Genomic DNA, 27713 nt, shown 5'->3' with positions numbered 1-27713 from the left:
TGATGAATGTTCACAAAATGAAGACACCTATATTAGCACCCAGATCCAGAAACAATATTACAAGCATCCCAGAATTACCACCTATGCCGACTTCCAGCCTCTATCTTTCCCAGAGGGTAAACTTTGTGTCTAACTTCTTTCATTCGATGTAAGGTTGCCAAAAAAATATAGGATGCCCAATTAAATTTGAATTTCAGATAAACGGTGAATCATTTTGTATGGCACATACTTATATTAAAAATGATTCATTTTTCTGAAAGTCAAATTTAACTAGATGTCTTGTGTTTTTTTTTTCTTTTGCTAAATCTAGTAACCCTAACTCAACATTATGCTTGTGAGATTCATCCATGTTATTGCATTTAGTTGTCGTTCATTCATTTTCATTACTACACATATTCCATTGGTGAATATACCACAATTTATTTATTCTTTGTACTATTGAATGGGCAGTTAGGTAATTTCCAGTTTGGGGCTATTATGAATAGTGCTGCCATGAATATTCTTGTACATATATTTTGGTGAACATATGGACACAAATTCCTTCAATCCTCCTGAATCCTCCTATAACTGCTACCCTATCTCCCTCCCTTTAGAGTTAAGCTGCTCAAAAATGTTTGCACTGCTGGATGACACATGTGATTCACTCTTACATTTTTTTGATGATATATAGCATGCATACAGAAAATTGCATAAATCATGTATGTAGTTTATTAATACTTAAAAAGTGAACACCCATGTAGTTAAACTTAGATTGAAAAACAAAACATTTCCAGCATCCATGTATACCCCTCACAGGTCACTACCCTGCCCTCTAGAGGTAACCACTCCCAACCCTTAGGATAGCAATTCCCTTTCTTTCCTTGATAGTAGTGCCACCTGTGTATACATCTCTAAACACATAATTCAGTTTTGTTTACTTTAAAACTTTATATAAATGGAATCATCCTGTACATTATCTTTTGTGTCTTACATCTTCTATTCAACATTGTATGTGAGAGGTTCATCTAAGTTGCGTATAGCTGTAGTTCTTTTATTTCCATTTCAGTATAGTTTTTCATTGTGTGACTATACCACCATTTATTCTTTCTACTGTTGATGAATATTTCAGTTCTCAGTTTTTGGCTATTATCAACGATGCCCTTATGAACATTCTTGTTCATGTATCCTGAAGCATATGTGTAAGAATTTTCTGGGGTATATACCTAGAAGTAGAATTACTGGGTCATCAGGTACATATACACCCAACTATCTTCCAAAGTGCTCCAGTGTATGAGAGTCCTTGTTGCTCCACATTACCCATGTAGTTGTATTCCCCATGTTTTGTCAGAATTTTAAATATTTGCCAACCAGTAAGTGTGGAGTGATGAACTTCATTGTGGTTTTAATTTTCATTACCTGGATGACTGGTTGATGACCTTTTCATGTGTTTATTGGCCATGTATATTTTCTTTTTTGTAAAATGCCTGTTCTAGTCTTGCCCATCTTTCTATTGTATCTCTGTTTCTTACTGATTTTAAAAAGTAGTTCTTTATATACTGTACAGTCTAGTCACTGTTCGGTTTTATTTACTGCAAACTTCTTTCCCCCCAACATGTTTTGCAAATATCTTCTCCTTTGTCTCTGGCTTCTCTTTTCACTTATGATTCCTTTATTTTACGTCTTATTTAAGAAATCCTTCAGTATTCTGAAGGTCTTAAAGATATTCTGTATTATCCAATAAAAGCTTCACAACGTTGCCTTCACATTTAAGTCTTTAATCCACCTGGAACTGTTTTCTGTACATGGTATGATGTACGGGTCCAATTTTGTTTTTCCATGTAAATACCCATTTGTCCTAGCACTGTCTATTGAAAAGTCCATCCTTTCCCCACTGATGAGCAGTGCCACTTCTGTCATATATTAAGTGCTCAAATATGCCTTGATCTGTTTCTGGGTACTCTATTTGGTTAAGTCAAATTAAGTCTTCCAAATCTATGTAAATCTATATATATCTCCTCAGTTATTTTGGACTTCTCTAATAGTTCCCAATAATTTTCCTTGTAGAAGTCTTATACATCTTTTGTTCTATTCTTAGATAATTTGTATTTTGACTTGATTGGAAGTGATATTTTAAAATCTTTTTAGTAAAGTATAATATACAAACAGAAAAGTACATATATCATAAGCAAGTAGCTTGCTGAATTTTCACAAACTGAACAAATCCACGTAACCAGCATTAATAGAGTCTTTTAAATTGTTATATTATAACTTTGTTTTTGGCATGTGGAAATAAAATTCAGTTTTTAATATAGGTTTTGTATCTAGGAACCTGATTCACTCTCTCAGTAGTCTGTCATTACCCATCTTGCTAAAACCACTATATAAAAGATCACCAGTGATATCTTAATCACCAAAACAAATTGACTTTTTTCAGTGTCCACCTTACCTGACCCCTCTATGACATTGACACTTGAGCATACCCTTCCTGAAACTCTTTTGGTTTGTAAATTCTCTCTTAGTTCTTTTCCTAACTCAAACTATTCCTTTTCAGTCTCTTTTGCTTTTTCTTCTTCCTCTTCCTAATGATATGCTAATTATTGCACTCGGCATAATTTCCTTGATTAGGAATGAGTATCCATTACCTGCTGTTAGTTCTTCCTTAGTAATATAGTGGAGAAGCACCCACTTCCAATCTGTTCCTGCTGCCTCTGCAAATTCCAAGCCTTCATCCTGCACACCTGGCAAGGAGCCTTCTAACACTTTGGCTCATAGGAGACATTCCATTCTAAATACCATAGCTATGTTAATTTCCTTAAAATACCACTTTGTACATGGTACTTTTCCTGATTAGAAACTAAGTGGCACATCACTGCTTACAGGTGAAGTCCAAAAACCGTAGCAAGTTTGTACCCTGACACTAGCATTTATACCCTGATCCCAGCCTACTTCCTCTGCTGACTCTGACAGCTTCCCTGTCCCCACTTTCCACTCCAGCTCCCTGGCCTCCACAATGTGCCCTGCTAACTCTGGCTTCTGTGAACTTTCATCATAGCTGTCTCCTCTTCCTTCCCAGAATGCACTTGTTCTCCCCATCCCCCCGTCAAACTTTCTACAACATAGCCACTTTTCAGGGTCCAACTTAAGTCTTGAGGTTTTCAAATGTCACCTTTTGTAATCATTTCATCTTCTAATGTACTTTTTCTCTTCTGAAATTCTGTAGTACTGGGGGACCACTTTGTCATTTTCTGGCCCCTCTGTATTTCCAGCCTCATCTCCTACCACTTCCCCACAAACTACAGGGATCCAGCCATAGCAGTCTACTAACTGTTTTCCAAACAGTACTGTTGTTTCAGATCTTTACGCATTGTACTTGTATTTTTTCTGCTGGATATTTTTTCCCCCACTGCCTCGGAAACCTTCTTCCTTAAGCATCCCTCTTTCTCCTATGTTTTTTTAACCTTTCCCTCTCTACTGGCTTTTCTCTGTCAGCATAGAAGCATACCATTTTAAAACAAACAGAATCCTTCATCCTCCTCCTACTACTGCTCTTTTCCCTTTTCCTTTCACTCTGCTTTTTTGGCAGCCCTCCATCCTCATCCCATTGAAACTGTCCGTGCTGAGATCACCCAGTGACCAGAATAACTGAATCCATTAGTCTCTTTTCAGTCCTCCTCTTCCTTAGTGACTCCACTGTGTCTGACACCGGCCCCTTTTTCTGGAGAGTCTCATTCCTCCCTGGGATCTCTGCCACTACCCTCTCCTGGGTTCCTTGAGGATTCTTTCTCAGGCTCCTCTTCTTCTACCCACCCGTACTTGAAACATAGCCCAGATTCTGTCCTGGGATTTTTTTTTTTCCTTTCTCTTCCCACTGTTCAAGCCCATCACCTTGCCACCTCTGCACCCCCCTAAGTGGTCTAACTCACTTAGATGCTTGTAGCTCCTACCCACATGCTACTGATCCCAAACCTATCTCCAGCTCATATCTTGCATCTACATTTCAGCCTATAAATGTAGTTGCCTGTGGGGCATCTCATGAATGCCATTCCACATATCTAAACTAAACTCCTCACACCTCCTGCCTCTGTAAAATCTACCCCTCCACCACCTGTATTAAATAATGCCAACATTCCCCAGTCATCCAAGCCAGAAACCATTGTATCATTCCATACTCTTCCTTCACTCTGGCTCCTCCCAATCCCATTAGTCACCAAGTCCTGTCAGTCTTCCTTTCTCACTTTCTTTTCCTTGAACCCTACTACCACTACCTTAGTTCAGGCCTTCATCATTTCTTAGCTTATCGCAAGCTTTCCAGCTGGATTCCCTATCTTCAGTCAGGCACCCTTTCACGTTACCTACTAACCAGGAGCCAGGATGTTCTTCCTAAACTGAATATCCCTGCTTAGAGTTCTTCCCAGAGCTCCTCACTTTGTACTGTGCTGCTTAGTGTGGCCTTTGTGCTCTAGCCCTGCCTACCTGGCTAGCTTCCCCTCTCCCCACCCCTTCCTCACACTCTGCTAAGCCACACTGAGTGTGCTAAGTTCTCTCTCTGTACATCCTGCTCCCTCTGCCAGAGATGCCTTCCCTCTGTCTTCACATGGCTAATTCTATTTTGCCCTTCAATACTCAGCTCCAGTTTCATCTCCAGGAGGAGACCTTCTCTGACTACCTCCAATTCCTCTCACTCCCACCCCCCGAATCTAGTGCTTACCCCTTTCCTACACTAACACTACCCTAAACTCTGCACTGCAGTCACCTCCTTACCTGGCTGACTCCCAGTAGACAGCAAGCCAACCAGAAGTGGGAACTGTGTCTTATTCATCTTTGAATCCCTGGGGCCTGGCATAGTGCCTGACATGTCGTCGTAGGCCCTTATTGAATGCCTGAGTTATTTTTCCCTTTTAGTCTGACTGGTAGTTCCTGCTAATATTTTAATTTGCAATTCAGATGTCGCCGACCTACGAAACCTCTACTTTGAGTTGAAGTCCTTCTATCAGGTGGTGGTCCCATAGTGTTTTTTCCTAACATTTTATTATGAAAATTTCCAAAGATGCAGCAAAGTTGTAAGATTTTACAGGAATATCCTATACCTAACATCTGGATTCCACCATTGACCTTTTACTATATTTGCTTTATTACATATTTGTTCATTTATCCACTCATTAATCCACATTCTTTTTTAAAATGCATTTTTAAAGTAAATGGCACACATTAGTGTACTTCCTACCAAATACTTAAGCTTACGTATTATTAACTGGAGTTTAATATTTGTTTCAATTTTTAATGTAAAATTTGCAATGAAAAGCATAAATTTTGTGTATGTTAGCTGAGTTTTGACAAATACATGTACCTAAAAGCCTGTAATCCAAAGCCTTATCATGATATAGAAGATTACCTCTCTTCTCAGTCAGTTGTCACCCTACTAAGTCTCAGCATTCTTCCTTTTCATTGTAATTATTTATTTGTCTTTTTTTTCTCATTAAACTTTGAGTTCTTTGAAGGTAGAGATAAGTTCTTGTTTTCTTGCCATCTGTGCCAAGCACTGTGCCTGGCACACGATAGGTGTTCCGTAACAGTTGGCTGGCCGGATGAATGAATCTCTGCCTTATTCCTGTAACATGAGCACATGTTGTACTCATTCTCTTTCTTTCTCATCTCTCATATCCAAAAGGTCTCTTGGTCATGTCATTTTTATGTCTTAAACACCTTTGACTTCTGTCTCCTTCATTCCTCTCCGATTGTTCCAGGCCTTGGAGATCTCTCAACTGAACTATTGAAATAAATGATTTCTGAAACACCAGTTTTTCACTCCCAACTACCTTCCAAATGACTATCAAAGTAATATTTCTAAAATCTAAACTTGCTCATGTTTACCCCCTCTTTAAAATCTTTCATTTGTATCCATCATCTACAACAGATATTTTTAATCTGCCATTTATTTATTTATTTATTTATTTATTTATTTATTTATTTATTTATTTTAATCTGCTTTCCTTTTAAAGCAGAGGAACTCTTTTTAAATGAAATCTTAAATTTGAACAGTTGAAATAAATTAAAAAACAGATTTTGAATTCACATAAATTTATCTTATAAATTCAAATTTATACATTAAGTCAGTCTTCAAAACAATAAGAATATTATGGCTATTTTTATGATCACAAATTTCTTTATATCAACTCACATATAAAATTTTTCATGGTAAAAAATGCAATACATCTAACAAAGGATTTGTATCTAGAATATATGAAAAACTGTCAAAACTCAATAGTAAAATGCAATCCAAATAGAAAATGAGCAAAACACACAAACAGATAGTTCACTGAAGAGGATATTACAGATGGCAATAAGCACATGAAAAAATATCTAACATCCTTAATTATTAAGGATTAATACAAATGAAAACCGCAAGGAGGTATCACTGTACACCTCTCAGAATAGCTAAAAAGAAAAATAGTGACAACAGCAAATGCTTGTAAGAATGTGTAGAAATTGAATTTCTCATATATTGCACTATTGGACATTTATTCCAGAGAAGGTTATGTTCACATGTACATGAATGTTCATAGCTAGTCTATTTGTAATAACCCCAAACCAGAAACAACTCAAATGTCCAACAGCAGGGGAACAAATGGTTAAATAAACTGGTACCTCCATGCCATGGAATACTACTCAGCAGTAAAAAGGAATGAACTAATGAAACAGATGACTTGGATGGATTATTATTATGCTGAGTGAAAAAAAGGCCAGTCTCAAAAGTTTACATGCTGTATATGCCATTTATACATCCTTGAAATAACAAAATTATAGGGGAGAACAGATTAATGGTCACCAGGGATTAGAGATTAGGAGGTAATGAGGTAGGTCTGCCTATAAAATATAGCACAAGAGAGCCTTGTGATGATAGTACAGTTCTGTAGCTTGATATTGGTGATCATTACATAAGGTTATACATGTGATCAAATTGCACAGAACTGCATGCACACACACACACATACACAGAGTATGTGTAAAAACTGGTGAAATCTGAATAAGATTTAGGGATTGTGCCAACGTTAACTTGGTTTTGATATTGTGCTTTGGTTATGCAAGATGTTACCACTGGGGGAGGCTGGGTGAATGATGCACAATACCTTCCTGTACACTTCTTTGCAGCTTCCTGTGAATCTATAATTATTTCAAGATAAAAAGGTTTTTTTAGTGTAGTATAATGATAAGTAATTTTTTCTCTTTCTCAAAATCCCTTGTCTACATGTTTGTTTAAAAAATTTTTGTCGGGGGAGATAATTAGGTTTGTTTGTTTGTTTTTAATGGATGTTCTGGGGATTGAACCCAGGACCTCGTGCATGCTAAGCATGCGCTCTACCCTTCCTCCCCTCCCAGGCTATTTCTTTAGACAGTCTGCCTGTACAAATGGAAGTATACTACATACTCTGATCTAATCTACCCTTTATTTTTTTCAACTAAATGATGTATGTTGGAGATTGTTCCTTATCAGCATATATATCTCTACTGTGTTCTTTTTCATGTCCATATATTATATAGATATACCATTGTATTTATTATACCATTCCCCTATTTATGAACATGTAGGTTGGTTCCAGACTTTTGCTATTACACACTAGACTCCATTGAACATTCTTAATTTTTAGTACATGACATAATGGGGATACTGGATGACAGCTACAATCTTATTTAAGGTTTTATATCTAATTTTTTCTATAATTTGTTCTGGTCATACATCATCAAGAAAATCCTGATTCATACTGACACATAGTTGTGAGTTATAAACATTTTTAACAGCTCACTTTACAGTCTCAGGATGCTCTTCAATTATTAAACTGATCTAGAAGCTTCAGTGAAGAGTGATGGGACATTTAAATTCAAAGTTGGATCACTAACAATATCTTTCCTAATTTATGTTATGTAATAAAGCTTACAAGAAACACCGAAACCATCTTTTTTTTTGAATGCCATTGGCTAAATGCTTCATATGCACTATCACATTTAATCTTTTTTCCAGCTTTATTGATAGATTCTTGACATATAGTATATGTTAAGTTTAAGATGTACAACGTGATGTTTTGATACATGTATATGTTGCAAATTGACTACCACAATAAGGTTGGTTAACACCTTCATCCCCTCTCATGATTACTATTTGTGTGTGTGTGTGGTGATAACATTTAAGATTTACTCCCTAGAACAGAATAGTGGTTACCAGAGGGGAAAGGACGGGGAGAAAGATGAAATGAGAGAACCAGATTAACTACATGGTGATGGATGGAAACTAAAAATTTTGGTGGTGAGCATGAAGTAGGATATACAGAAGTAGAAATATAATGTTGTACATGTGAAACATACAATGTTATCAACCAGTGTTATCTCAGTAAAATTTTAATTAAAAAAAGATGATTTACTCTCTTAACAATCATCAAGTACATAATACAGTACTGTTGATTATAGTCACCATGCTGTACACAAGATCCCCAGAACTTATTCATCTAATAGCTGGAAGTTTGTACCCTTTGACCAGTATCTTCCCATTTCCTGTATCCCTCAGCCTTTGGAAGCCACCATTCTACTCTCTTTCTATGATTTCAGCTTTTCTAGATTCCACATATAAGTGAGGACATATAGTATTTGTTTTTCCATCTGATTTCACTTGGCATGATGCCCTCAGCGTCCATCCATCCATGTTGCCAAAGGCAGGATTTTCTTCTTTTTTATGGCTGAATAATATTCCTGTGTATATGTACATAACGCATTCTCTTTATTCATTCACCCATCAGTGGGCATTTAGATTGTGAAACGATCTTTAATAGCATATGATCTCAACAGTTTGAGTTCCATTTTCATTTGGTACTACACAACTGACTATAATGCAGTGATGAACACATGAATTCAGTAACTGCCTCTGTCTGGTGTTTCAGTACAAGCTCATATGCTATAGCAATATAATTATTTATGTGATTTTCCATGAGTGTGCATGTGAACTGGGAAGAGGTCTAGTACAAAGCCACAACCTTAAATTACACATTTGCAAAAAGTTCAAACATATGAACAAATAATAGAGGTATTTTCAAAGACTGCAGAAAAATTCATTAACCTGCTGCACGACATAATGTGTCAGTATACTCCAGTGTGTTAAGATTTGGTTTATAGCACATTGGAATGAGCCATTTAAATGCAGTTTTTAAAATAGTTAAAGTAAATCGTGGTAATGGTTGCACAACAATGTGAATGTACTTAATGCCATTGAACTATACACTTAAAAATGGTTAAAGTGATACATTTTATGTTATATATATTTTACCACAATAAAAATAATTTTTAAAACAAGATCCAAATTACAGTTGCAGAAATTCTGAAGTATTTCTGAAGGTCCCTAAAGAATCCCTAAGGTTCTGAGGAACACAGTTTGAAAACCACCGTCCTACATGATGAACACAAATACCTGAGCATGACATATCTGTCGTGCCTTTTGTGATCTATTCCTTACTGTCCTCTGGCCTCATTATTTGTCACTATCTCGTAACTTGCATTGTATTCATATTGAACTACCTGTAGTTCCTAAATGTATAATGCTTTCTCATAAATATGTCCCTTGACATATGTTACTTCTCTGCCTGGAATGCCCTTACATTCATCTTTCCTACTCTTCCTTCATCAGCATTGTCCTCGTCATCCTTCACAATTCAACTGAGATTTTCGATTCCCACTCCCTCCTGTGAGAACCCATTTTTGTTATACTTATCTCTTCATTTAACATTATATTTGCAGTCCTTTGTTTGTTGGTTTGTCTGTCTCCCTTTGGATTATGAACTCCTCAAGAGTAGAGATGGTGACTTATTCATCTTTGTATCTCTAATACCTAGTACAGTGCCTAGAATATTGTACATGTTCGCTAAATGATGAAAAGGACTCACATGTGTGGGATGAGAAAAGAAGAGTCCAGGACGTCTCAGGTTTGCTGTTGGGTGACTGGTTAGATGGTGAGACCATGAAAAGGAACAGTGCTGGAAGTAAAATAGATTTGCACCGAGAGATGAATTCTGTGTTGTTCACTTCTGTGTTCTGCAAGGCCACATGGGCACAGCCCGCTGGAGGTTATTCAGTAGGCAGCCGAAATATAGCTTTGGACAACATGAAAGAGGTCTGGTTTGGAGATGCAGATTGAGGGAGTCACTAATTTAGGTACTTATTGGAACTCTAGGTAAGAATGAGATAACCCAGGAAAGTATATATAGTAAGCAAAAAGCTTAAGACAGTCCCAGGAGAAGATCAACATGTAACAGGTGGATATTGGAAAGACTATCCCATTAAGTAGACTGGGAATGATTGAGAATGGGGGACACAGTAATCACATGGCTCTGGAGGGGACACTTGAGAGTTCAGGATTTCTTTCTTTTTTCCATTCTCCATATTTATTTTGGAATTACAGACAGGAAATATAAACATTAAATAGGGTGAGTAGAAATAATAGCAGTCTGGTTAAAAGATAATAGTTATGTGTATATGTATTTATTTATACTGTGTAGGGACACATAGGACAGACATTACATCAGAAAGGGAATCAGCAGGATTCCTTTCAACACATTTTCTACCAATCCCCTCTTTTCAGCCTCAAGTTTCCCTTCTTTCCAAGGTACCTGGTACCTCTAAGTGAGGAAATTAGCTCATTTCCATAGAGCACAGAAGTTAAAATCATGGACTTTGGAGCCAGACTGCCTACATTTGAATCCTGACTCTGCCACTTATTAGCTGTGTGATCTTAGGCAAGTTACCTAACTTCTTAATGCCTCAGTTCTCATATCTGTCAATACAGGGCTAGTCATACTTTATGCACACTTTATAAGACTATTGTGAGGACTAAGTGAGGTAATGAGTATAAAGTTCTTAGAACAGTGTCTGGCTTAGGTAAACACTATATAAACTTAGCTATTATTATCACCATCATCACTGTTACTGTCCCTCTGCAGGCACTTTACATTGAGGCTCTTCCATCTGGCTAAGTCAGTTATTGCTTCTTTACCTGTACTCTAAAAACATGTTGAAACCTCTTGCCTCCTATGCTCTGTGATATTTCCTCTCCTATTCTCTGTGATCTTGTGGGTTAGTACTTTTTAAATTCCTTTTAGCGATATCTTAGGAGGGAAAGACATGCTGGCAGTCAGTCTCCTATCTTTGAACAGAACTTCCTGTAAGGCTGTGGTTTTTTTGTATATGAGTTTGTTACATTGATTCCTATGAAGCTACATCAATTTTTGTTAGAAGAATATCTGACTAGATAATTACAATTTTATGTTTAGAAAGCCTTCTATAGTTTCCCCCCTTTAGACTTTTTGTACCCAAAAACTTAACTATCTTTTTTACTGGATTTTGGAGATCTGTTTTCTTAACATCTTGCATACTGGTGGTCTGACCATGTGCCTTGGTCCCCTACAACTAGATTCTCATCATTTTACTTACATAATTAGTTCTTCCATGTGTGTCAGCTTGAAAACCAAAGCAGCCATTTTCCTCTTAACCTGCAGTATCTTTTTGTTGCTGTTGTTGTTTTGTTTGTTTTTTGAGGGGGAAGTATTAAGATGTATTTATTTATATTTAGAAGAGGTACTGGGGATCAAACCCAGAACCTCGTGCATTCTAAGCATGCACTCTGCCACTTGAGCTATACCCTCCCCACCGCTTGCAGTATCTTTTGGGTGAAGAAATTGTCATCAGAGTAGATAAGGAATTTATCAGGTGCTCTGCTTTCAGCATCATGTAACTTAGCAAATATCCAAATTATCTAAGTTTCTCGACCCTATTATTAGTAACTTACATGTAGGTAGCGCTTTATAGATCACCTTTGACTTTTATCATAGCCTCTTGAGGTAAGGTATGTATTATACCTGGTTTGTGGATAAAGGAGTTTTGATGGCTTGTCCAAGGTCACACACATTGGTAAGTGGCAGAGGCAAAGTTTGAAGTAAAATTCTGTCTCCTAATCAAGTTCCTTTCCACTCTGTCCCCTCTCACTAGTTACTCCTCTAAGTCTTGTGATCTGTTGCAGTAATAGATTATTCCCTTCCTCTTTGACTAGGCAGGCCAAATTTGTGCCATAATATTACTTCTGTTTTTCACCCTAATTTACTTGGCTATGCTACCTGCGTTAAGCTCATACATAGTTTCTTCACACAGAGAGCAGGGTTTCTCAGCCGTGGCACTATTGACATTTTTGGTCTAATATTGGGGGACAGAGGCTGTCCAGTGCATTGTCGATGTTTAGTGGCATTCTTGCCCTCTGCTCACAAGATGCCAGTAGCACTGCCCCCAACCTAGCAAGTTGTGACAACCAGGATGTCCCCAGACATTGCCAAAAGTCTTGTAGGAAGCACAGTTGTCCCCAGGTGAGAGCTGATGTGTGTATAGCTACTTCATTTCTCTCCTACCTCATTTTTTCTCCCCCATTACAAATATACCGTTTTATTCTAGTTGTGAAACCCATTGTAATGTGCCTCCATGATACATGTGGAGTTACATTTCCCTTTTTAAGTTAAAATCTCTACTTTATTATTTGTTTGTTGCCATAGTGAACAAATACCCAAAGCTGTTGAGTAGTATTTTTGATCCTCTCCTCACTTGATCTGTTCTCAGTCTTTTAGAGAGAACTTCTGGCTTGATAATTTTATCTGGGCAGTTTTCTCTGTAGTAATCCTTGATCAGAACTTTTAAGTCTCTGCAAACATATTCTTCCCAGTCTTTATGATGTATATACTCTATCCATGTCAAGAATTTATCATTTTGAAGGGGTATGGCTCAGTGGTAGAGTGCATGCCTAGCGTGCATGAGATCCTGGGTTCAGCCCCCAGTACCTCCATTAAAAATAAATAAATAAACAAACAATCAAACAAACAAACAAACCTAATTCCACCCCCCCTAAAAAAACCCCAAAAGAATTTTAATCTGTTAACAACCCGAAATGAAATGCTATTTTGTGATGATTTCTTTCCAGAGAGACATTAATTTCCCTTGCTCCTTTCTATTCCAAAACCCCAACTCTCATTTTAAGAAAAAAGAACAGCCTTTTTATCCTCAAGTCTGTGGTTCTTTGCTTAGATCACAGTACAGCCATAATTTCTTCTCAAGATTCATCTGGACTTTTGTTGTTGTTCCTATAGGAAACTACAGATGGACGTTTTGCTCAGCAGGTTTGAAAAACCTTAGCAGTCTCTCCTTCACATCCCAGATGGGCTGTGGGCCAATAAGATGGCACACTGTTCTGTTTGGCTAAAAGGGAAAAGAAAAGAAAGGACTGAACTGATACGAGGATTAGTACAGGCATTGGTGAGGTTTTATCAGTCTCAGCAGGTTCTTTTTCCTTCACATCCTGGAAGCAATAAATGGCCCTGAAAAATGGTACCCCTTCCAGTTGGCAATAAAAGGAAAAGAAAGAGATGTTTCCGTGAGGGAATTGTTTCTATTTCAGATTGGGGAGATTTGAACATGTGTATAGACTGAAAAGAAGAAATCTGTGAACGGAAAATAAATTGAAGATCTAAGAAAGAGGGGGAAGATGGAAGGATCTAGGGTCCCTGGGAAAACAGAGGGAGTAGAAACACTGGCAGAGGCTAAAGGGAAAATAAAGGTGGTTATTTTCTCCTCTGAAACAAGAAGAAGAATGAAGGAATCAGTAACAGCAGAGGAAAGACTGTGAAGTGAGGAGAGGGAAGGTTAGGGAGCCCTTGTGACTAATTTTGATCACCATAATGTAATGTTAAAATCATCTACTAATAGAGTGAAGGTAGATTTACAGTCTTGGATATGATGAGTGTTTAGAATAGCTGCTGTGATGAAGTAGGAATGAAGAAGAATGAGGAAGAGAAGATTGTTAATTGACTATGGGTTCAGCTAAGGTCAGATAACATGTTTTATCACGGATGGATCTAGTCCATTTGGTTACGTGACTTTCTTCAGCATTGCAGCCTACAGGAACTTACACACAGAGTTGATTTAACCTATGGCTGGGAATTAACATAGTGGAAATGGCAGAAGATCATGGGTCCAGTGAATGCTTGGGAAAGCATAACCAAAATGATTGACCACAGGGTCCAGAAGACGTAGCTTAAGGCCCAGGAAAGATGATCTACTGGGAGTATTAGAAATTGTCAGTAAATTTGTAGCCACAGTAAGGGTGAAGAACAGGATCCATGAAAGAAACAGAAGGATAGTAGAATGCAGTCAGAGAGGAATTTTGGAGTTCAGGATCTTTTAGATGTAACTGTTTCAGATTATTAAGGAGTCCAAAGTATAGCTGAATAAATAGAAGGTAGAGTAGCAGTAACAATGATACCATTTATATATCATTTAACTTTGTTTTGTATAAAGTATCTTGTTAATTCCCCACCACAACCAATAAGTTGGGTTGATTTGTCTCATTTAATAGAGGAACTTACCCAAAATCATACAGCTAGTCAGTGATAGAACCAGGATTCAACCCTAGAGTCTATCTGACTCCAATGCCTGTGCACTTAACCATTATACTATATAGACTTTCCATGATAAACATAACCATGGGAAGGTTGGGAGCTTTAAAGGGACCTCAGAGATTACAACAATGTTTAAAAAGTAAACTTTGGAATTTAAGAAGTGGAAAAGAATCTTTACCCTATTTAAGCAACAAGAGGAAAGCTATTTCATTGTGGTGTAATAGAAAGAGCATAGGATTTGACTGCAATCTTGAGATGGAATCTCAGGCCTACCACTTACCAGCTGTTTGACCTTAGACAAGTCATGTAACCTTTGAGCTAATTTCCTTATCAGTAAACTGAAAATGATGGTAAAAATAATGATAATAAAAATAACTAATCTAATTACACAGCATTAAAAGATTAAGTGTGACAATGTATATAAAAAGTGAATAACTGTACAGATGGTTGTTGTCATGGTGATAGTTATCTGTCTGTCTGCTTTGTTTCCATGGGAAAGGACAAGAAGTGCCAACAGACTCAATTTTTCACTCACCTTTGTCCTTTGAACTTTACTTAAAGAGGCACTCTCAGAAAAATGAACAGGATGAAGTTTCCTTAAGACTTGTGACTTAGTATTTCTGTGGGGTCTTTATTTCTTTTCTCTTTCTCAGGATAAGTGTAGATATATGTTAGATGTTTTACCAGACAATTTAAATTTTATTTCCTGCTATTAGGTATTAATATTAACCGAGGCCTCCTATGCTTGGGAAATGTAATCAGTGCTCTTGGAGATGACAAAAAGGGTGGCTTTGTGCCCTACAGAGATTCCAAGTTGACTCGACTGCTTCAAGGTAAGCCCAAAATGCCTCTAAAAATAAGAGAGTAGCTCAGAATGATAGTACTCAGAAAGCAAAGATGGAACAGGTAAAAAGCCAAATTTTTGGACTATCACATACAGAGCTGTCTAATTGATAAACAGGAGAGAGACCTGTTGGCAAGCAGGCTTCTAAGTTAATGGAAAGATGTCTTCATATATAGCTTTGAAAGCCAAGAAATCTGTAGAATGCCAATTGTACTTAGTACTTTGTACCTGAAAATGAACTTGGTTACTGTCTTTATCAGTGCTAATAAGCAGAATTCCCTAAAGAGTTAAAAATCTACATAGAGGGGGCATCCAAAGAATGTTTAATCCTAGCAGTGGCTCCTAACTTACTTGAGCCAGGGCTCAGTTGTTTTAACCTGGTTAACTGCTCAAATAACAGTCTCTGTTGAGAATGAGGACACATACAATAGGATTCTAAATGATATCATTTTACACAACAGAAATCTTAGTGTTTTTATATTGACACAATAGAAAATTTTTTTTCTTATAGCTCTGATGTGGAAGTCACCAACCCAAATAGACAGCTTTGTTTGCATCCTACTTGTTCAATTTCATTTCCTTCCATTGTTCTCTTTCAGATTCTCTAGGTGGTAATAGCCACACTCTTATGATAGCCTGTGTGAGTCCTGCTGACTCCAATCTAGAGGAAACATTAAATACGCTTCGCTATGCTGACAGAGCAAGAAAAATCAAGAACAAACCTGTTGTTAATATTGATCCCCAGACAGCTGAACTTAATCATCTGAAGCAACAGGTAGAAGGGACAACATTTGATGGGGAAAATTACAAGTATGTGAGTGGAATGATAGAACTTTTTGTTTCTCAACTTCTCCTCTACCAGAAGTTTAGAGATGTTGGTTAAGCATTATGTTAGTTTGGATAAATCTTAAAGAAACTCCTATTAACATGTTTTTTGGTCATATTTAAGATTAGAGGATGGCACTGGAGATTTCACTGATAAAGAAGAAGTGAGCAGTGAGCGAGAGGCAAGAGAGGTAGGCAAGAATCAGATCCTGAAGGTCCTTATAGGACTTGTTAAAGAATTTGGAGTTCAACCTGAGAGCTATGGGGAGCCATTGAAAGATTTTAAGTAACAGGGTGACATGGCGAAATGTGTGGTTTAGGGAGATTACTCTAGCAAGTATAGAGACAGCAGATTTGAGGTACGTGTGGCTAAAAGTTGGAAAATAAATTAAGCTATTACAATAACCTAGGTGAGAACTATGGCCTGAACTAAAGACAGTAGTGATAGAGCTGAAGAGAAAGGTACAAATTAGAAACAAAACCTAAAAAAAAAACCAGGGAAGGGTGGGTGGGGAGAATCAAAGTTGATTCCCAGGTCTCTTGCTTGGACAATTGAATAAATGATAGTAATAGTCATGGAAGCAGGGAATACAGGAGGAAAAACGGGGTCAGGTAGGAAAATGGAAATGATGAAATTTAGTTTTGGGCATTTTGAATTTGAAGGGCTTGGGGGACCTCTAAGTGGAGTTGTTCAAGTAGAGCTGGCCAAATGGTAATGTAGAGAGGTCTGAGCTGAAGCTACAGAGTTGAGAGTCATCACCGTTTAGACGTATCTGAAGTTATGGAGTGGATGAGATCAGAGAGTGCCTAGCATGTTAAAGGCACTTAATATTTCCTGAATGATCAAATGGCCAAGAAGAGAGAAATGTAGACAGAACTCAGGGGTAACATCAGCATATAAGAGATGCAGAAAGGAGGGACGATGAGAGACAAAGAAGGAGCAAATAGGTAGGAAGAAAATCACTGGTGTCCTGGAAGACAGGGGAAGAAAGTTTCAAGGAGAGCTGTCAAAAGTATAAATTTATAAAGACGTGTAAAGTAGAATAAGGATTGGAAAGTGTCCACTGATTTTTTTTTTAATCAACAAAGGAGGCTACTGGTGACCTCAGTGAGAAGAGGGTCAGGGGAGTGATGGGAACAGATTGCTGGGGGTTGGACAGTGAATGCTAGATAAGGAAGTGGAGGGAGTTGAAAGGCTCTTTTTTCAAGTAGGCAAGATGAAAGAAGTCAATAGCTGGTAGTCAAGGGTCAGAGGATGTAGGTCTATTTGTTTTTAAAAATGGAAGAGACTTGAACATGTGAAAGAACCAGTTGGGAGAGACTGAAACTGAGAATAGGGACTGGTTGATAATGGGTTGTCTCAAAGCAGTTGAGATCCTGAGCACAAATAAATAGGGATTTGCTTTCAATAGTAGAGAGGTATTTGCCCCCATGACTAGAAGAAAAGAGGTTAAGATAGGGAGAATACAGTGACACTAATTTAGAGAAAGAAGGGAAATTGAGGGATTTTCAACCTGATGATCTTTCTCTTTGCAGTGAAGTAGGAGGTGAGGTCATCTTCTAAGAGCAAGCAAGCAGATCATAGGGTAGAGGGATTGAGGTGACCACAGAAGGCTTACAATCATGGAAATAGAAGTAGCTGGCTAGGGGCATGAATTTGTGGTGGTAGCAGTATGACTGGCTATGCAGCAGCTCAGTAACCCTGGCAGAGGAGCTGAGAGGGCAGAAGGTTGGACTGACCTCCTTGGGGATCAACTTTTCTCTTTCCAATAGGAATCTACTGTTTCCCAACTGTCTAGTGCTCACTCCATCTCTGGCCTTCCTCCTCAGTGAGAATTATTACTATTCAGCTAACCTCTTGTCTTGCTTCCCCTTCTCCTTTATTTCCTTCCCTCCTAAGGGTCGCTGTAGAAAATATAAGTAATTTACCTGTTCACAAAATCTTCTCAATTACAAATACCTTATTCAGTTCTGCTCCTCTGTTCTCTTTCATGTGTATTCCTATTGCCAAAAATGCTCTTCTTCCTAGTCACTTATTTGTTCTTCCATTCCAACAATAAATATTTATTGAATGCTATTATGTGCCAGCTACTGTGCTGGGATACATTGTTGAGCAGAGCAGACATAGTCTCTGCCTTCATGGAACTTATTGCCTAGTGGGAGGGACAAACATTAAACACATAATCATACCAACATATCCTTGTAAACTGGGATGGTGTGCTATAGGGTGCTGTGAAAGTATGGAACAGGATCTTCTGTTATGTATCTAATTTGAGAAGGCTTCCCTGAGGTAGCAACATTTGAGCTTGGATCTGAGGGACTGAGTAGGAATCATCTATGCAGAAAAGAAGGAAGAGGATTCCAGGGAGAAGAAATAGCATGTATAGCAAAGTACAATGGTAGCAAGCATTGACACTGCAGCCAGACGGCCCAGGTTCAAATCCTGGCTCTGTAACTCACTGGCTATATACCTTGGGCAAGTTCTCTGTGCCTCAGTTTCCCTGTCCATAGAATGGAAATCAGAATAATACCTACTTCATAGGGTTTTTGTGAGGGTTAAATGAGTTCATACATGTAAAGCACTTAGAACAATGCCAGGCACATAGCAAGTCTGCAGAGGCCTTGAGTTAGGAAGGAGTATAGTTCATTTGAAGAACTCAGAGAATGCCAGTGTGGCTGGAGTGGAGAGAGCAAGGAAAGGGTATTCCAGTATGAGCCTAGAGAAGAAGCAGAGGCCTGATCGAGACTTCATGTACTGTGTTAAAAATGATTTGAAGCAAGGTGGCCACAATGATCATTTACATTTTTAAAAGATGGTGTGGCTGTTATGTGAAAATGGGTTCTAGTGGAGCGAGAGTAGACTCATGGAGACCACTTCAGAAGTTACTGCAGTGATCCAGGAGAGAGAGAAATGGGAACTTAGACTTAGGGTGTTGGTGGTGTTGGTGAGAGAAAGAAGTGACCAGTGGATTAGATGAAGGGGTGAGTATGACACCCAGCTTTCTGGCATGTGAAGCTTCATATTCACTGACCTAAAGTGCACTGGAGAAGGAACAGGTTTGGGACAGCAGACAAGTGGAAATATTAAGTAGATGGTTGAATATAGAGGTTCTAAATTCAGAAAGATCTGTGTTTCAGATAAATATGGGAGTCACCAGTTTATAGATGGTCATGGAAACCACAGGCAGAGTTGAGACTTTAAGGAGAGAGTACAAAGTGAGAAGACTGATGCTGAGCTTTGAGAAACTTTATCGTTTAAAGGACAATTGGAGCAAAGATGAACTAAGAAAGAGACTTAGAAGATCAGCTTAAAGAATAGAGGGAAAAGCAGGAAAGTGTTGTGTCTGGTAAGCCAAGTTACCAAACAGTCAAATAAAATGAAGACTGAAAAATGCCCATGAGATGAGGTGACATGCAGATTATTGATGACCTTAGTAAGAGTTAGTTCAGTGGAATGCTGTGGGCAGAAATCAGATTGGACTAGATTAAGGAGCAAGTGAGAAAAGAGCAAAAGGAAATGGAAGCAGTGGGTGTAGACTATTCTCTCGATCTTTATGAAGGAGAGAAATCGGGCAAAAGAGATAAGTGGAATTGGGAAGTGTGCTTTTGTCTTAAGATGGGAGAGACTTGAACATGTTTTACTCTTAATAGGAAGGATCCTATAAAAGGGGAGAAGTCAAAGATATAGAAGAGAGAAGGGAGAACAAATAGAGTAAGATTTATCAGGAAGCAAGAAGAGTTGGGATCCAAAGCGCAGGCAGATCAGCTCCTCTTTTGTTGTGGGAGGGAATGGAGAGGATGATTGCACGTGTACTCTGGTTTAAGATTCATCCCCATGAAGCCTCCTTTTGACTGTTTTGGAATTTCATTAATTTGCTTCTTCTCAGAACCCTAAAGTTCCTAACTATACTTGATGACAGCATCTTTTGTCAGGCCTTACACTTGTCTTCGTCAAATAGATTGTAAACCTGAGAATAAACCACAAGAATTTATTCTTGTAACCCCTGACGTTGCCTAGCCCAGTGCTAAGTTTGATTTTTTTAAAATAGATGCTGCTAATTATAGTTATTTTGCTGATAAGGGATAACTAGCTTTTGATTGGTAACTAGCTGACTATTTTTCATTGCCTTTCCCAGGTACAACAGCTACAGGTCTTGTTGCTGCAAGCCCATGGAGGTACCCTGCCAGGATCTATAAAGTAAGAGTCATAGACTAGTTTTAAATGTATATTCTAGCAGAGCCTATTTCTCCCTATGGTTGTTTTCCCCTTATATTCTAAAGTTTTTGGTAGCACTTGGTATCAAGGTAGGGATCTTAACAAACTTGCTGACTATTTAGGGCTTAGCTAGTTAGCTTTCAGGCAGTGTGATGTAATAGAAAAAGCATGGGTTCCAGCCTCAGGAATTTATTGATTAGAATCCTACTATGAGGAAGAGCTGTCTTTTCACCCCCTTTTATTTATTTGATTATGTGTTTATATCCATATAGACTCGTGGCTATTTATGCTATGCATTAACATCCAGTACTATCATTATTTGTTTTATTGCTCAAATTGTTTCTGCTTTGTCCACTAAGATCTCCTTCAGGGTGGCTCTTGTGTTCTTTAACATGCGATCAAGTTTTTAAGCATTTCCACCAGATGTTAGACACTCATCTTGTATTTTCCCTGCCCCAATTCTGGATTCAACCATATGTCCAAAGAGCCCTGAGTTTGTTTGTTTGTTTTTTTTCAATTGGAAAATGGTGTTTAGAAACCAGATCTGGATGCTAGGTGTGCTCATTGTTCTTGGGATGTCACTACTTCCAGGTCCTCTCGTGAGTAGAGCTAGGAAATATCTGTATGTATAGTAACCCACACATATACTCATATCTGTATTCTTGTATCTATATCTGTATGTATATTAAAAACCATGATTTTAGACTGATACCTCTGATTCCAGTCCAACACTACACGATTCATTTTAATCTTCTCACTCTCCTTATTTAAACTTCTTTCTCCAAAGTAAGAAACCAGCTCTCATTATCTGCAGCCTATTTGCTACTTGTTCAGTTCTAATATACACATAAAATAATTTAAGAATTGCTAGCCCACACCCCTGTGAGGAACACTTTTAGGAGCTAGATTACAGCATTTATGTACAGTTCTTTTTGTATTTAGGCTTAGAGTATCCAGGCAAGATACTGTTTTCCAGATTTACTGTTTGTATTACATTTTGGGTCCCCCAAAATGGTTGGTTTTAATTGTTTATATCTTGGTTGGTTTTAATTGTTTATATTTTGAGTATGTGAAGTATATGAAACATTATGATGGTCTAAGAGTCAGAGTTATACAAAAATATATACTCAGAGCACAGAAATGCAAATCAAAACCACAATGACATATCACCATACACCCATTAGGGTGGCTACCAACAACAACAGCAACAAAAAAGTACCAGAAAATAACAAATGTTGGCAAAGGATGTGAGGAGGATATGGAGAAATTAGAACCTCTGTGTACTATTGGAAGGATTATAAAATGATATGACTGCTATGGAAAATAGTATGGAGGTTCCTCAAAAAGTTAAAAATTGAACTACCATATGATCTAGCAATCTCACTACTGAGTATATATCCAAAAGAATTGAAAACAGAGTCTCAAAGAGATATTTGCATACCCATGTTCATAGCAGCATTATTCATAATACCTAAGAAGTAGAAGCAACACAAATGTACATCAGTGGATGAATGGGTAAATGAAATGTGGCATATACATACAATGGAATATTATTCAGCCTTAAAAAGGAAGGAAATCCTTTAACATATTACAACATGAATGAAACTTGACGGCATTATGTTGAGATAAGTAAGCCAGTCACAAAAAGACAAATACTGTATGATTCCATTCATATGAGGAATTTAAAGTACTCAAATTCATAGAAATGGAAAGTAGAATGGTGGTTACCAGGGCTGAGGGAGTGACAAATGGGGAGTTGTTTAATGCATATATAATTAGAGTTTTACAAGATAAAAAACGTCTGGAGATCTGTTTCACAACAATGTAAATATATTTAATGCTACTCAACTATATGCTTAGAAATGATTAAGATGGTAAATTTTACATTATATTTTTTTTACCACAATTTAAAAAAAAACCCACAAGAGAATTAGAAGAAAAATATAAGCGAAGTTCTGTATGCATATGGATGAAGATAAAGAGCATTCTATAAATAAAAGCAATGGCAAAAAACTAACAGAATAGACTAGGGGGTGGGGAGTTATTGAATAATGGGTATGGAGTTTCAGTTTTATGAGATGAAAAAGTTTTGGAAATCCAGTACACAACAGTGTGAATATATCTAACACTATTGAACTATAAACTTAAAAATGGTTAAGGTGGTAAATTTCATGTTACTTTACCACAATATTTTTTATTTAAATAATTTACTGATGTGAAATTCACAATCCAGAAATTAACCATTTTAAAATGGCATTCAGTGGCATTCAGTCATTCACAAAGTTGTGCAAACATCACTTCTATCTAGTTCCAAAACATTTCCATAACCCAAAATAAAACCTCTTACACATTAAGTGGTTTCCATCCATTGGCATCCTCCTCCCATCCCCTGGTACCCACCAATATGCATTCTTTCCCTTTGAATTTATCTATTCTGGATAATTCTCTTTTTTTAATCTACATATATGTACTGTTCATTATTTCTAATAACAGTTTAGAGCTTTAGCTTTTTAAACTTACATAGTTATCAAAGGAATAAAGCCAACCACAAAATAAGAATCGACAGAATGCAGTAATCCAATCATAAAGGACAGTCAAATGTGCTTACACATATTCAAGAAATCAGTCATCTGAGTTATAAATAATAAGTAGTTCATTTGTGTCCTTTTTTTCAGATTCCACATATAAGCAATATCGTATGGCATTTTTCTTTCCCTTTCTGACTTACTTCACTTAGAATGACGATCTCCAGGTCCATCCATGTTCAACAATTAGTGATGTTGAGTATCTTTTCATGTGCTTGTTGGCCATCTGTATGTCTTCTTTGGAGAGATGTCTATTTAGGTCTTCTGCCCATTTTTTGATTGGGTTGCTTGTTTTCTCTGATATTGAGCTGTATGAGCTGTTTGTATATTTTGGAAATTAGTCCCTTGTCAGTCACATCACTTGCAAATATTTTCTCCCATTCTGTAGGTTGTCTTTTGGTTTTGTAGATGGTATCCTTAGCTGTGCAAAAGCTTTTAAGTTTAATTAGATCCCATTTGTTTATTTTTGCTTTTATTTCCATCATTTCAGGAGCTGGTCCAAAAAATATATTGCTGTGATTTATGTCCAAGAGTGTTCTGCCTAAGTTTTCCTCTAGGAGTTTTGTAGTATCTGGTCTTACATTTAAGTCTTTAATCTATTTTGAGTATATTTTTGTATATAGTGTTAGAGAATGTTCTAATTTCAGTCTTTAACAGGTAGCTGTCCAGTTTTCCCAGCACCACTTATTGAAGAGACTGTCTTTCCTCCATTGTGTGTTCTTGCCTCCTTTGTCGTGGATTAATTGACCATAAGAGCATAGGTTTATTTCTGGACTTTCTATCCTGTTTCATTGATCTATGTGTCTGTTTTTGTACCAGTACCACACTGTTTTGATTACTGTAACTTTGTAGTATAGTCTGAAGTCAGGGAGTATAATTCCCCGAGCTACATTCTTATTTTTCAAGGTTGTTTTGGCTATTCAGAGTCTTTTGTGTTTCTATACAAATTTTTTAACATTTTTTGTTCCAGCTCTGTGAAAAAAATGTCATTGGTAATATGATAGGGATTGCACTGAATCTGTATATGGCCTTGGGTAGTATGGCCATATTAACAATATTGATTCTTCCAATCTAATAACATGGTATATTTTTCCATTTGTTTATGTCGTCTTCAGTTTCTTTCATCAGTGTCTTATACTTTTGTACCATACAGATCTTTTGCCTCTTTGGGTAGGTTTATTCCTAGGTATTTTATTCTTTTTGGTGCAATGGTAAATGGTATTGTTTCCTTAATTTCTTTTTCTGCTAGTTCATTGTTAGTGTATAGAAATGCAACTGATTTCTATATATTAATTTTGTATCCTGCAACTTTACCAAACTCATTCATGAGTTCTAGTAGTTTTCTGGTTGCTTCTTTAGGGTTTTCTATGTATAGTATCGTGTCATCTGCAAACAGTGACAGTTTTTTACTTCTTTGTTTCCAATTTGGATTCCTTTTATTTCTTTTTCTTCTCTGATTGCTATGGCTAGGACTTCCAAAACTATGTTGAATAAAAGTGGCGAGAGTGGTCATCCTTGTCTTGTTCCTGATCTTAGAGGAAATGCTTTCAGCTTTTCACCATTAAGTATGATGTTAACTGTGGGTTTGTCATTTATGACCTTTATTATGTTGAGGTATGTTCCCTCTGTGACCACTTTATGGAGAATTTTTATCATAAATGGATGTTGAATTTTATCAAAAGCTCTTTCTTCATCTATTGAGATGATCATATGGTTTTTATATTTCAATTTGTTAATGTGATGTATCACATTGATTGATTTGTGGATGTTGAAAAATCCCTGCATCCCTGGGATAAATCCCACTTGATCATGGTGTGTGATCCTTTTAATGCATTGTTGGAGTCAATTTGCTAGTATTTTGTTAAGGATTTTTGCATCTATATTCATAAGTGATATTGGCCTGTAATTTTCTTTTTTGTGTGATATCTTTGTCTGGTTTTGGTATCAGGGTGATGATGGCCTCATAGAATGAGTTTGGAAGTGTTCCTCTGCAATTTTTTGGAATAGTTTCAGAAGGATAGGTGTTAACTCTTCTCTAAATGTTTGGTAGAATTCTCCTGCGAAGCCACCTGGTCCTGGACTTCTGTTTGTTGGGAATTTTTAAATTACTGATTCAATTTCAGTGCTGGTAATTGGTCTATTCATATTGCCTATTAATTCCTGGTTCAGTCTTGGCAAATTGTACCTTTCTAAGAAAGTGTCCATTTCTTCTACGTTGTCCTTTTTGTTGGCGTGTAGTTGCTCATAGTAGCTCTTATGATCCCTTGTATTTGTGTGGTGTCAGTTGTAACTTCTTTTTCATTTCTGATTTTGTTAGTTTGGGCCCTCTCCCTTTTCTTCTTGATGAGTCTGACTAAAGGTTTATCAATTTTGTTTATCTTTTCAAAGAACCAACTTTTGGTTTCATTGATCTTTTCTATTGTCTTTTTAGTCTCTATTTCATTTATTTCTGCTCTAATCTTTATGATGTGTTTTCTTCTACTAACTTTGGGTTTTGTTTGTTCTTTCTCCAGCTGCGTTAGGTGTAAGGTTAGATTGTTTCCTTGAAATTTTTCTTGTTTCCTGAGGTAGGCTTGTGTCGCAATAAAGTTCCCCCTGAGAACTGCTTTTGCTGCATCCCAGACATTTTGGTTCATTGTGTTTTCATTTTCATTTGTCTCAAAGTATTTCTTGATTTCCTGTTTGATTTCTTCAGTGATCCATTGGTTGTTTAGTAACATATTGTTTAGCTTCCACGTGTTTGCAGTTTTTTGCAGTTTTTTCTTGTAGTTGATTTCTAACCTTACAGCTTTGTAGTCGGAAAAGATGCCTGGTATGATTTTAATTTTCTTAAATTTACTGGGGCTAGCTTTGTGGGCCAGCATGTGCTCAGTTCTGAAGAATGTTGCATGTGCACTTGAGAAGAGTGTGTTCTGTTGCTTTGGGATGGAATGCTCTATAGGTAACAATTAGGTCCATCTGGTCTAATGTGTTATTTAGGGCCCGTATTTCCTTATTGATTTTCTGTCTGGATGATCTGTCCATTGATGTAAGTGGGATGTTAAGGTCCCCTAGTATTACTGTGTTTTTGTTGATTTCTCCTTTTATGTCTTTTAACAATTACCTTACATATTGAGGTGCTTCTATGATTGGTCTATATATATATTTACAATTGTTATATCCTTTTCTTGGATTGGTACCTTAAGCATTATGTAGTATCCTTCTTTGTCTCTTGTGACAGTCTTTATTTTAAAATCTATTTTGTCTGATACAAGTATTGCTACTCCAGCTTTCTTTTAGTTTCCATTTGCATGGAATATCTTTTTCCATCCTCTTAATATTTAGCCTCCATGTGTCTCTAGTTCTGAAGTGGGTTTCTTGTAGAGAGCATATATATGGGTCTTGTTTTTGTATCCATTCAGCCAATCTATGTCTTTTGGTTGGAACATTTAATCCATTTACATTTAAGTAATTATTGATACATATGTTCTTATTGTCATTTTGTTAATTGTTTTGGGCTTGTTTTTATAGGTCTTTTTTTCTCTTCTTTTGTTCCCTTTTCTTGTGGTTTGATGACAAGAGAAGTTCCTTTAACATTTGTTGTAAGGATGGTTTGGTGGTGCTGAATTCTTTTAGCTTGTTTATCTGTGAAGCTTTTGATTTCTCCATCAAATCTGAACAAGAGCCTTGCTGGATAGGGTATTCTTGGTTGTAAACTTTTCCCTTTCATCACTTTGAATATATCGTGCCACTCCTTTCTGGCCTGTAATATTTCTGCTGAAAAATCAGCTGATTAACCTTATGGGAGTTCCCTTGTATGTTATTTGCTGCTTTTCTCTTTCTAATTTTAATATTTTCTCCTTATCCTTAATTGTTGTCAGTTTAATTACTATGTGCCTTGGTGTGTTCCTCTTTGGGTTGATCCTGTGTGGAACTCTCTGCACTTTCTGGACTTGGGTGACTGTTTCCTTTCCCAAGTTAGGGATGCTTTCGGTTATTATATCTTCAAAATTTTTCTCAGGTCCTTTCTCTCTATCTTCTCTTTCTGTGACCCTTATAATGCAAATATTAGTGCACTTCTTGTTGTCCCAGAGTTCTCTTAAACTATCCTCATTTCTTTTCATTCTTTTTTTCTTTTTTCTGTTCTGCAGTAGTGATTTCCACTAATCTGTCCTCTAGCTCACTGATCCATTCGTTCTGCCTCATTTATTCTTGGTTCCTTCTAGTGTGTTATTCATTTCAGTAATTTTGTTCTTCCACTCTGTTTGGGTATTCTTTATATTTTCCAACTCTGCTAAAAACTTCTCTCTGTACATCTATACTCCTCTTGAGTTCTCTGAACATCTTCACCATCATTACTTTCATGGATAAATTGCCTATCTCCTCATCACTTATTTCTTCTGGGATTTTATCTTGTGCCTTGGCCTGGAAGATATTCCTCTGCTGCCTTGTATTGTCTATCTTTCTATTTGTATTTTTAGGTAGGTTAGTTACATTTCTCGACCTTGGAGAAGTGGCTCCCTGTGGGAGATGCCCTATGCGTCCCAGCAGTACACTCCTCTCTTGTCACCCAAGGGCCAGAGTCTAGCCAGTCCCAGTGTAGAGTCTGGCCTGTGTTTGTGGATTCCTTCCACAGGCTTTGGGATTGTTGTTTTCTTATTTCTGATATGTGCCCCCTGGTGGATGAGGCTGGACTAGAGGCTTATGCAGGTTTCCTGGCAGGAGGAGTCTGTGCCTACCCACTGCTGGTTGAAACTTGGTCCTGGACCTCTGGTGGGTAGGGTTGTGCCTAAAGGCTCTGGTTCTGCTGATGGGTG

At 37.3% G+C, this 27713-nt stretch overlaps 1 protein-coding gene across 1 annotated transcript in view; it reads left to right on the top strand.

The window, feature by feature from the left end:
• The window catches only part of KIF4A (kinesin family member 4A), a 101794-nt gene that overhangs the window by 22140 nt on the left and 51941 nt on the right, over positions 1–27713 (top strand). The window contains exons 8-10 of the mRNA XM_010978747.3: positions 15164–15280; positions 15891–16066; positions 20253–20314. Coding sequence (XP_010977049.1) covers positions 15164–15280; positions 15891–16066; positions 20253–20314 — 355 coding nt within the window. The remainder of the gene's footprint in view (positions 1–15163; positions 15281–15890; positions 16067–20252; positions 20315–27713) is intronic.

The sequence above is a fragment of the Camelus dromedarius genome, chromosome X (genome assembly GCF_036321535.1).
Source record: "Camelus dromedarius isolate mCamDro1 chromosome X, mCamDro1.pat, whole genome shotgun sequence".
Taxonomy (NCBI): domain Eukaryota; kingdom Metazoa; phylum Chordata; class Mammalia; order Artiodactyla; family Camelidae; genus Camelus; species Camelus dromedarius.
This window is presented reverse-complemented; position numbering and strand designations above follow the sequence as displayed.